The sequence below is a fragment of the Clavelina lepadiformis genome, chromosome 3 (genome assembly GCF_947623445.1).
Source record: "Clavelina lepadiformis chromosome 3, kaClaLepa1.1, whole genome shotgun sequence".
Taxonomy (NCBI): Eukaryota; Metazoa; Chordata; class Ascidiacea; order Aplousobranchia; family Clavelinidae; genus Clavelina; species Clavelina lepadiformis.
In genome coordinates, this window is record NC_135242.1 from 1,844,859 (window position 1) to 1,857,752 (window position 12,894).

The 12,894-nt window shown below is 32.4% G+C and overlaps 1 protein-coding gene across 1 annotated transcript; it reads right to left on the bottom strand.

The window, feature by feature from the left end:
• Positions 1–2: 2 nt before the first annotated feature.
• Positions 3–11,163, bottom strand: LOC143448625 (uncharacterized). Its single transcript, XM_076948438.1, has 5 exons — positions 8,614–11,163; positions 7,026–7,246; positions 5,130–5,603; positions 4,388–4,465; positions 3–4,080 (listed from the first exon to the last, which is right to left on the bottom strand). Exons 1-5 carry the CDS (start codon positions 9,713–9,715, stop codon positions 2,116–2,118), a joined length of 3,840 nt encoding a protein of 1,279 aa, XP_076804553.1. The 5' UTR covers positions 9,716–11,163; the 3' UTR covers positions 3–2,115.
• Between the last annotated feature and the right edge of the window lie 1,731 nt (positions 11,164–12,894).

Sequence of the window (12,894 nt, forward strand, 5' to 3'; positions counted from 1 at the left end):
ACCTGTAAAGAAAAACAGTAAGTGACAATTAGAAATTAAATGTTACGATTTAGAAAACAGTAATGACAACAATGTGACTGGAGTACCTTAAAATATGATAAAATGCAAAAGTGTGATAAGAAAAACATAGACTCGAGTATAACAAGTCAAGCATTAAACTAGAGATGCTTGTCATGATTAATACAAAGATTAAGACAAGGATATCGCAATATCAACACTACTGGGTATCAAGCAAGGCTCACAGTAGTCCTCTGAGTTCTAACTGCTCTGTTATTTAGCTGGCACTACATAGCTATGGCATGCTTGTTAATTTAACCTCGTTACATCACCAGAAAACTAAAACTACATTTTGAAGTATTTTGCAAAAAAAGACTATGACATTAATCAACATATAGCCTATATGCAAGTACACGTAAAAGTGGACAAATAAAACACAAACAAATGGATGCAGCATCCGAATGAATGGTTTGCAAATATTTATTGATTTGAATTCTTGTGATATCAAATCACTGATTTCTTTTAAAAGGAAATCAATATGTGTATTATCTGGATGACACTCCATGGTTTGATTGTGATACAAATACAATAAAAATATTATAAAACTATACAAACAATTGGCTGAAAACGTGAAAGGTAAAAAGTTTTAATAAAAAGGAACATATTAATTTGAATAATAAATTGTCAAAACCAAAAATATTGAATTGAAATGTTAAAAGTAAATTGTAATAAATATGCTTGCTATGACAGTTGACAAAAATTATGATGCGTTTAAAGAAGAACACAAATAAACAGGAAATAACCATTTGAAACCCTACACATGATGACAAAAATCTATTTCAAAGTCATTATTTTAAAGTTAATTCAGTCAATTACATAATAATGTTTTTGCTTAACTCATGACAGCAATTGTTTTCTTAATTAAATAAAACACTTGGCTAATGCTTTCTCCACAAATAAACATAAATTGTAAAATTAACATAGGATTTACGAGCCCCAGAAAATTGTGAACCAGGTCAGGTATCATGAACTTTAGAATTTATCTTAAAAGTTTATCAAAAAATATCATCATATGTTAAATGGAGACACCAAGTCTATATTTATAAATACCCAAGAAATGAATATATGAAAACACTCCAACATAATTTTCACAATTGTTTAATTAAGTAGTTTTCTTCCACATAGAAATTGGGGAACATCTTTTAAATTAATTACAACTAGAAAACTAAACATTTGATAATTATACAATGTTTTTTGCCAAAAACAACCAATATAGTGCAATTTTATGTTTCATGAAATATAGAAAGTTACCGATAAAACATGTAAGAGCAGAAAACTAAATTGCAAATAAATTGATGCAAAATCTGGATAAATGGTTTGTAAATGTTTTTTGAGGCTATGTTTTTGTCCAAACACCTTTTCAAAAAATTTACCTTGCCCCAATGTGAGTTTTAACACGTGTTAATAATTATCGTTTCATCGTTTCAACGACTTTTGACCAAAAAAACAAAATATTGTCAAGGTCGCTTTCCAGTGTGAATAGTTTCATGAATCCGCAAATTGCTCTTTTGGAAAAATAAATATTGAAATATATGGCATTGATAAGGTCATTCTCCATTGTGAATTTTCATATTATCTTTTTAATTGCAGACTTTGGTAAATGACTTGTGACACACCTGGCATTGATAAGGTCGCTCTCCATTGTGGATTGTCATATGAGTTTTTAAAATGCTGCTTTGGGTAAATGACATGTGGCACACGGTTCCACGACAATTAACCGTGGGAAATTGACCGCGAACAAACTCACCGGGGACAACTGACCGTGACGTAAATTTACCCAGAACCAACTGACCTTAAATCATATTATCACTTAAATCATATAATTTGAATAAACAACAATGCTAATTTGCGTAAAAAATAAAAATAAAATGCGTAGCGGTTGATTTGTGTCGCCGGCCAATTTGTTGCCGGTCAGTTGACCACGACCAATTGTCGCCGGTGAATTTGTTCACGGTCAATTGACGTGATCCCGTGGCACACCTTGTATTGATAAGGTCGCTCTCCAGTGTGAGTTCTTACATGAACTTACAAACTGCTGCTTTCGGAAAAAGACTTGTGTCACATATTGCATTGATAAGGTCGCTCTCCAGTGTGGGTTCTCATATGAGTTTTTAAACTACTTCTTCTGGTAAATGACTTGTGGCACACATCGCATTGATAAGGTCGCTCTCCAGTGTGAGTTCTCATATGAGTTTTTAAAACGCTGTTTTGGTTAAATGACTTGTGGTAAACATCGCATTGATAAGGTCGCTCTCCAGTGTGAGTCCTTATATGATCTTTCAAATGGCTGCTAACGGAAAATAACTTGTGGCACACCTGGCATTGATAAGGTCGCTCTCCAGTGTGGATTTTCATATGATTTTGCAAAATGCTGATAGAGGAAAATGATTTGTGGCAAACATCACATTGATAAGGTAGCTCTCCAGTGTGGGTTCTCATATGAGTTTTTAAACTGCTGCTTTGGGTGAATGACTGGTTGCACACATCGCATTGATAAGGTCGCTCTCCAGTGTGAGTTCTTATATGAGATTTCAAAGTGCTGTTATTAGAAAATGACTTGTGGCACACATCGCATTGATAAGGTTGCTCACCTGTGTGAGTTCTCATGTGAGTTTTCAAACCGCTGCTATCGGAAAATGACTTGTGGCACACCTGGCATTGATAAGGTTGCTCTCCAGTGTGAGTTCTCATATGAGTTTTCAAATTGCTGCTAATGGAAAATGCCTTATGGCACACATCGCATTGATAAGGTTGCTCTCCAGTGTGAGTTCTCATATGAATTTTCAAACGGCTGTTGGCGGAAAATGACTTGTGACACACATCGCATTGATAAGGTTGGTCTCCAGTGTGAGTTCTTACATGAGTTTTTAAATGGTTCCTTTTGGTAAATGACTTGTGACATATCTGGCATTGATAAGGTCGTTCACCAGTGTGGATTCTCATATGTCTTTTCAAATTGCCGCTATCGGTAAATGACTTGTGGCACACATCGCATTGATAAGGTCGCTCTCCAGTGTGAGTTCTCATATGAGCTTTTAAATGGTTGTTTTGGGTAAATGACTTGTGACACACCTGGCATTGATAAGGTCGCTCTCCGGTATGGATATTCATATGAGTTTGCAAACTGACATTTTGGGTAAATGATTTGTGACACAACTGACATTGATAAGGCCGCTCACCAGTGTGAGTTCTTACGTGAGTATTCAAGTTTGCTTTGTGTTGGAATAATTTATCACAAAACTTGCAGAAAAAACGTTTTTCTTTGTTGTTTCCAACTAACACCTGAGGCTGGATTTTGCAAGCATTGTTTCTATCATTTGTTGCAGAATTATGAAAGAACATTTCCACAGAATCGCTGCATTCTTCATCTGAACTTCTTTCAATACAGTTCCTGGTATCAATCGTTTTAACTGTGGCTTTTACTCCTATCTCTGAGTGAGAAGTTAATTTATTTAATATGGATATAGTTGGGTCATCAATCTCAGTTTGCAAATCTGCATAATTTTGCAACAACAAAGGTTCCTCTTCAATAACATCAAATTGAGGATAAACTGATGCCTTTTCAGAATGATCTTCTTCAATACAGGTTTGGGGCTTAACAGTTTTAACTATGGCACTTAATCCAATCTCTGATTGATGAGAAAATTTATTTGACATGGACATACTTGGGTCATCCATTTCAGAAACCTCCCAATGCTGCAACAGCAAAGGTTCTTCTTTGATAGCATCAACAGTAGGAAGAACTGATGTATTCTGAGAATAAACTTCTTTAATACAAATGTCGATATCAGATTCTACATCTAATGCTTGTGACGTTTTATTAATCGGTATTGGATTGTTTATGGTTTCAGCTTTCTTTGTTTCAGCCAGAATCTTTGAAACCATATCTTCCATATTTTCTTGCACTTTAGCAAATTCTATCTTCATATCTTGTCGCATTGATTTGAATTCTTGTGAAATCATATCACTGATTGCTTTCAATAAAAAATCAACTTGCATACCAACTGGATGACAATCCATTGCCTAGTTATCATACAACTTTATAACCTATTTGCTGAAAAGAACTGAAAGAACTTAAAATATTTGAAGATTTTCTTGATTGCGGAAAACTGATAATATGTAACCAAAACTGTTGGAATAAAAATAATAAATCTAAATAATTTTTTTCAAATTTTACTACAAAGTAAAGAATAGCAGTGACTGTCACATACAAAAACAAAAATATTCCCTGTTGTTTTGAAAGAATGTTTATAAAGACTTCTACATAGTTTCAACATGTAAAACACACGAGATCATCTTAAATGACATTACACACCAGTTTGACCTAAACTTGCTTATAAAAACATTTACAAGGATAATGACCAGAAAATTGAGAACCAGATCCTGTATCTTGAACTTTATAGTTTTTCTTAATAGTTCATCAACAAAAATATCACAATATATGAAATGGGGACACCAATTCTATACTTATAAATACCCAACAAACGAATATATGAAAACACTCGAACCAAATTTTCACAATTTTTTAATGAAGTAGTTTTCCTTCACAATTAAATTGAGACACATCTTTTAACTTAATCACAATTGGAAAACTGAAAATTTTAAAATGTTTTCGCCAAAGGCAACCAATATAGTGCAATTTTATGTTTCACAAAATATAGAAAGTTACTGAAAAAACATGTAAAAATAGAAAGTTGCAGATAAAACATGTAAAAGTGAACAAATAAAGCACAAACAAATGGATGCAGCATCTGGATAAATGGTTTGTAAATGTTTTTTAAGGGTAAGTTTTTGTCCAAACACCTTTACAAAATATTTACAGTGCCCCGACGTGAGTTTTAATATGAGTTAATAATTATTGATTCAACGTAAACGATTTGTGACAAAACAAAAAAAAAACATTGTCAAGGTCGCTTTCCAGTGTGAATAGTTTCTTGAATCCGCAAATTGCTGTTTTGGGAAATAGAATTTTGACACACTTGGTATTAATATGGTCATTCTCCATTGTGGATTGTCACATGATATTTTAAATTGTTCCTTTGAGTAAATGAATTTAGACACACATGGCATTAATAAGGTCGCTCTCCAGTGTGAGTTCCCATATGAGTTTTCAAACTTCTGCTAACGGAAAATGACTTGTGGCACACCTGGCATTGACAAGGTCGTTCACCAGTGTGACCTCTCATATGATCCTGCAAATTTACATTTTGGATAAACGACTTGAGACAAATTCGGCATTGATAAGGTTTCTCTCCAGTGTGAGTTCTTCTATGAACTTTCAAACTGTTGCTTTCGGAAAATAACTTGTGGCACATATTGCATTGATAAGGTCGCTCTCCAGTGTGAGTTCTCATATGAGTTTTCAAATTGCTGCTAATGGAGAATGATTTGTGGCACACATCGCATTGATAAGGTCGCTCTTCAGTGTGGATTCTCATATGAGTTTTCAAATTGCTGCAAGCGGAAAAGGACTTGTGGCACACATCGCATTGATAAGGTCGCTCTCTTGTGTGAGTTCTCATATGAGTTTTCAATTTGCTCTGTTTATGGTTTCAGCTTTCTTTGTTTTGTGCCAGAAATTTTGAAACTATATCTTCCATATTTTCTTGCACTTTAGCAAATTCTATCTTCATATCTTGTCGCATTGCTTTGTATTCTTGTGAAATAAGATCACTGATTGATTTCAATAAAAAATCAACATGCATTTTATCTGGATGACACTCCATGGTTTGATTGTGATACAATAAAACTATTATAAAACTATACAAATAATGGCTGAAAATGTGAAAGGTAAAAAGTTGTAATAAAAAGTAACATATTAATTTGAATAATAAGATGTCAAAACCAAAAAATTGAATTGAAATATCAAAAGTAAAAATGCGAGAGGAAGAATATGTATACAATAGTAACATAATAGCAATATAATAATATAATATATATATATATATATATATATATAATATATTATAGTAATATAATAGTACGAATACAAGAGGAAATTTTTTTAACTTATCAAAGATGTCAAAACCAAAAAATTGAATTGAAAAAGTAAAAATGCTTGCAGTGACAGTTGAAAAAATGTATGATGTGTTTAAAGAGGAACACAAATAACAGGAAATAACCCTTTGAATCCCTACAGATGATGACAGTAATCTATTTCAAAGTCATTTTTTCAAATGGAATTCAGTCAATTACAAAAAAACGTTTTTGCTTAACTCTTGACAGCAATTGTGTTCTTAATTAAATAAAACACTTGACTAATGCTTTCTCCACACATAAACATTAATTGTAAAATTAACATTGGACCTATGTGCTCCAAAATATTGTGAACCAGGTCAAGTATTATAAACTTTATAGTTTATCTTAAAAGTTTATCAAAAAAACATTATAATATATGAAATGGGGACACCAATGCTATACTTATAAGTACCCAACAAATAAATATATGAAAACACTGCAACATAATTTGCACAATTTTTAATCAAGTAGTTTTCCTACACAAAGAAATTGGGGAACATCTTTTAAATTAATTACAACTAGAAAACTGAAAATTTGATAACTATAAAATGTTTTTTTGCTAAAAACAACCAATATAGTGCAATTTTATGTTACGTGAAATATAGAAAGTTACTGATAAAACATATAAAAAAAAACTAAAACGGAAAACTGAAATGCAAATCACATGGATGCATTGTCTGGATGAATGGTTTGTAACATTAAACTTTTTTCAATACGACTTTTCAGAATATTTGCATTTATATCGTTGCGTCCCAGTTTGAGTTCTAATATGTCTTAACAAATATCCTTTTAACGTAAATGATGACTCCGCAAATAACATTTTTGGGAAACCAACTTTTGACACATCTTGCACATCTTTTCACATACATCGCATTGATAAGATGTCTCAAGTGTGTGAGTTCTCATATATATTGAAAATACATGCTTTGTTAAAATGAATTTTCACACACCCGGCATTGATGAGGTTGCTTTTCCGTGTGGGTTCTCATATGACTGGTGACACAACTGGTATTGATTCTTTCACTTGTAGAGGGTTTTTTGAGATACGTTTCTGTAAAATTGTTTAATTCTTTTACTGAGTTTCTTTCAACGTAACTTTGTGGTTTAACAATTTCAACTGTGGCATTTACTTCAATGTCAGATTGGGGAGGAAATTTGAAACCTCCCAATGCTGCAACATTTGGGTATATCTTGTCGCATTGATTTTAATTCTTGTGATATCACATCACTGATTGCTTTCAATAAAAAATCAACTCGCATATTATCTGGATGACACTCCATGGTTTGATTGTGATACAATAAAATTATACACACTATTGGCTGAAAACGTGAAAGGTAAAAAGTTTTAATAAAAAGAATAACATATTAATTTTAATAAAAAGATGTCAAAACCAAAAAATTGATTTGAAATGTTAGAAGTAAATTGTAATAAATATGATATGTTTAAAGATAAACACAAATAACAAGAAATTCCAATTGGAATCCCTACACATGATGACAATAACATATTTTAAAGTCATTTTTCCTGTGTTCTTAATTAAATAAAACACTTGACCAATGCTTTCTCCAAATATCAACATTAATTGTAAAATTAACATTGGATCTACGAGCCCCAGAAAATTGTGAACCGGGTCAGGTATCATAAACTTCATAGTTTATCTTAAACGTTTATCAAAAAACATCAAAATATGAGATATGAGGACACCAATTCTATACTTATAAATACCCAACAAATAAATATATGAAAACACTCCAACATAATTTTAGCAATTTTTTAATTAAGTAGTTTTCCTCCACAATGAAATTGGGACACAAAAGTCAAAAAACTTCATGTGTCATACAACGGTCCAGAAAAACAAAACTGACAGAAGGAATAATCATCAGGCAATATTACATACTGAATGCAAATAGCCTACCAAACAATTATACAGTCTGTGGCTGAGCAGTGAGCTCTGGATTCACAATAATGCGGTCCTAAGTTCAGTGTTCCGCACCCAGTGGTGCTACCGTTGAAATAGCCTTGGGCGAGGCATTAACAACACCTGCTCTTGTTCTTGTTCAGGCTAGCTTGAACTCTACACTAGAAAGTCAACAAAAGACTTTTCTCAGTCCGAGGATAAAGAGTTTTATACAAAACCAACCCAATAAAATAAACAATATCAAAACTGAGGAAGAGAAAAGACAACAAACCTACCACAGAGTTATAGGATCAGGAAAAATGGCTCACACATGCCTTTTAAGTGACAAATTTAACCTGAAAGACTCTTCATAATATTCACATTTGTATGGTCATGCTTCAGTGCGAACCGTCATATGCTTTGACAAATAACCTTTTAACTTCAATGACTTTTGACAAAAAGAACATTCATAATGTTTTCATAACTTATAGTTCAGCATTGTCCTTGTTGTTTATGCTTCATTCATTGCTGCTTTTCTGGATTATTACTATAATTTATATGTGATTGTTAAGCGCCAAACAACTCCTCTTACCGGAAAAGGTGCTATATAAATGTTATTATTGTTCTTATTCATTATAATGGTGCCTTTCACTGTGGATAGCCATGTGACGTTGCAAAGAAGATTTCTGGGTAAATGACTTTTGACACTCCTGGCATTGATAAGGTCGCTCTCCAGTATGAATATTCATATGATTTTGCAAATTGCAGTTAATGGTAAATGACTTGTGACACACCTCACATCGATAAGGTCGTTCACCAGTGTGGACTCTCATATGAGTTAAGAAATTGCTGCTAAAGCGAAAAGACTTGTGGCACACATCGCATTGATAAGGTCGCTCTCCTGTATGAGTTCTCATGTGAGTATTCAAGTTTGCTTTGTGTTGGAATAATTTATCACAAAACTTGCAGAAAAAACGTTTTTCTTTGTTGTTTCCAACAAACATCTGAGTCTGGATTTTGCAAGCATTGTTTCTATCATTTGTTGCAGAATTATCAAAGAACATTTCCACTGAATCGCTGCATTCTTCATCTGAACTTCTGTCAGTACAGTTTCTGGTATCAATGGTTTTAACTGTGGCTTTTACTGCAATCTCTGAGTGAGAAGTTAATTTATTTAATATGGATATAGTTGGGTCATCAATCTCAGTTTGCAAATCTGCATAATTTTGCAACAACAAAGGTTCCTCTTCAATAACATCAAATTGAGGATAAGCTGATGCCTTTTCAGAATGATCTTCTTCAATACAGGTTTGGGGCTTAACAGTTTTAACTATGGCATTTAATCCAATCTCTGATTGATGAGAAAATTTATTTGACATGGACATACTTGGGTCATCCATTTCAGAAACCTCCCAATGCTGCAACAGCAAAGGTTCTTCTTTGATAGCATCAACAGTAGGAAGAACTGATGCATTCTGAGAATAAACTTCTTTAATACAAATGCCGATATCAGATTCTACATCTAATGCTTGTGACGTTTTATTAATCGGTATTGGATTGTTTATGATTTCAGCTTTCTTTGTTTCTGCCAGAATCTTTGAAACCGTATCTTCCATATTTTCTTGCACTTTAGCAAATTCTATCTTCATATCTTGTCGCATTGATTTAAATTCTTGTGAAACCATATCACTGATTGCTTTCAATAAAAAATCAACTTGCATACGAACTGAATGACAATCCATTGCCTAGTTATCATACAACTTTATCACCTATTTGCTGAAAAGAACTTAAAATATTTGAAGACTTTCTTGATTGCGGAAAACTGATAATATGTAACCAAAACTGTTGGAATAAAAATAATAAATCTAAATAATTTTTTTCAAATTTTACTACAAAGTAAAGAATAGCAGTGACTGTCACATACAAAAACAAAACTATTCCCTGTTGTTTTGAAAGAATGTTTGTAAAGACTTCTACATAGTTTCAACATGTAAAACACACGAGATCATCTTAAATGACATTATACACCAGTTTGACCTAAACTTGCTTATAAAAACATTTACAACGATAATGACCAGAAAATTGAGGCCCAGATCCTGTATCTTGAACTTTATAGTTTTTCTTAATAGTTCATCAACAAAAATATCATAATATATGAAATGGGGACACCAATTCTATATTTATAAATACCCAACAAACGAATATTTGAAAACATTCGAACCAAATTTGCACAATTTTTTAATAAAGTAGTTTTCCTTCACAATTAAATTGAGACACATCTTTTAACTTAATCACAATTGGAAAACTGAAAATTTTAAAATGTTTTCGCCAAAGGCAACCAATATAGTGCATTTTTATGTTTCACAAAATATAGAAAGTTACCGATAAAACATGTAAAAATAGAAAGTTGCAGATAAAACATGTAAAAGTGAACAAATTAAGCACAAACAAATGGATGCAGCATCTGGATAAATGGTTTGTAAATGTTTTTTAAGGGTAAGTTTTTGTCCAAACACCTTTACAAAATATTTACAGTGCCCCAATCTGAGTTTTAATATGTGTTAATAATTATATTGATTCAACGTAAACGATTTGTGACAAAACAAAAAAAACATTGTCAAGGTCGCTTTCCAGTGTGAATAGTTTCTTGAATCCGCAAATTGCTGTTTTGGGAAATAGAATTTTGACACACTTCGTATTAATATGGTCATTCTCCATTGTGGATTGTCACAGGATATTTTAAATTGTTGCTTGAGTAAATGAATTTTGACACACCTGGCATTAATATGGTCGCTCTCCAGTGTGAGTTCCCATATGAGTTTTCAAACTTCTGCTAACGGAAAATGACTTGTGGCACACCTGGCATTGACAAGGTCGTTCACCAGTGTGACCTCGCATATGATCCTGCAAATTTACATTTTGGATAAATGACTTGAGACAAATTCGGCATTGATAAGGTTTCTCTCCAGTGTGAGTTCTTCTATGAACTTTCAAACTGTTGCTTTCGGAAAATAACTTGTGGCACATATTGCATTGATAAGGTCGCTCTTCAGTGTGAGTTCTCATATGAGTTTTCAATTTGCTCTGTTTATGGTTTCAGCTTTCTTTGTTTCTGGCTGAATCTTTGAAACCATATCTTCCGTATTTTCTTGCACTTTGGCAAATTCTATCTTCATATCTTGTCGCATTGCTTTGAATTCTTGTGAAATAAGATCACTGATTGATTTCAATAAAAAATCAACATGCATTTTATCTGGATGACACTCCATGGTTTGATTGTGATACAATAAAACTGTTATAAAACTATACAAATAATGGCTGAAAATGTGAAAAGTAAAAAGTTTTAATAAAAAGTAACATATTAATTTGAATAATAATATTTCAAAACCAAAAAATTGAATTGAAATATTAAAAGTACAAATGCGAGAGGAGGAATACATATACAATAGTTATGTAATAGCAATATAATAATATAATATATATATTATATATTATAGTAATTTAATAGTACGAATATAAGAGGAGGAAATTTGTTTAACTTGTCAAAGATGTCAAAACCAAAAAATTGAATTGAAAAAAGTAAAAATGCTTGCAGTGACAGTTGGAAATATGTATGATGTGTATAAAGAGGAACACAAATAACAGGAAATAACCCTTTGAATCCCTACACATGATGACAGTAATCTATTTCAAAGTCATTTTTTCAAATGTAATTCAGTCAATTACAAAAAAACGTTTTTGCTTAACTCATGACAGCAATTGTTTCTTAATTAAATAAAACACTTGACTAATACTTTCTCCACACATAAACATTAATTGTAAAATTAACATTGCACCTACGAGCCCCAGAAAATTGTGAACCAGGTCAGGTATCATAAACTTCATAGTTTATCTTAAACGTTTATCAAAAAACATCAAAATATGAGATATGAGGACACCAACTCTATACTTATAAATATCCAACAAATAAATATATGAAAACACTCCAACATAATTTTAGCAATTTTTTAATTAAGTAGTTTTCCTACACAATGAAATTGGGGCACATCTTTTAAATTAATTACAACTAGAAAACTGAAAATTTGATAACTGTATAATGTTTTTTTGCTAAAAACAACCAATATAGTGCAATTTTATGTTACGTGAAATATAGAAAGTTACTGATAAAACATATAAAAAAAAAACTAAAACGAAAAACTGAAATGCAAATCACATGGATGCATTGTCTGGATGAATGGTTTGTAACATTAAATTTTTTTCAATACGACTTTTCAGAATATTTGCATTTATATCGTTGTGTCCCAGTGTGAGTTCTAATATGTCTTAACAAATATCCTTTTAACGTAAATGATTTCTGACAAAAAAATCATTGATAAGGCAGCTTTCCAGTGTGAATAGTCACTTGACTCCGCAAATAACATTTTTGGGAAACCAACTTTTGACACATCTTGCACATCTTTTCACACACATTGCATTGATAAGATGTCTCAAGTGTGTGAGTTCTCATATGAGTTTGAAAATACATGCTTTGTTAAAATGAATTTTCACACACCCGGCATTGATGAGGTTGCTTTTCCGTGTGGGTTCTCATATGACGCTGGAAAGGGGTTTAGTTCGGTAAATGACCAATGACACAACTGGCATTCATAAGGTCGCTCATCCGTTTGAGATCAAGTTTGTTTAGACTGGTGACTGGTGGTAGACTGGTGTTTAGACTGGTGACTGATGACTGGTGACACAGCTGGCATTGATTCTTTCACTTGTAGTGGGTTTTTTGAGATACGTTTCTGTAAAATTGTTTAATTCTTTTACTGAGTTTCTTTCAACGTAACTTTGTGGTTTAACAATTTCAACTGTGGCATTTACTTCAATGTCAGATTGGGGAGGAAATTTGAAACCTCCCAATGCTGCAACATTTGGG

Coding starts and splice junctions, on each gene's coding strand:
- LOC143448625 (XM_076948438.1), bottom strand. CDS start 9,715: ATGGATTGTCATTCAGTTCGTATGCAAGTTGATTTTTTATTGAAAGCA. Junction 7,247..8,613: donor TATCCACAGTGAAAGGCACC/ATTATAATGAAT, acceptor CAAATGTTGCAG/CATTGGGAGGTTTCAAATTT. Junction 4,466..5,129: donor ACACTGGAGAGCGACCTTAT/TAATGCCATGTG, acceptor TGAACTATTAAG/AAAAACTATAAAGTTCAAGA.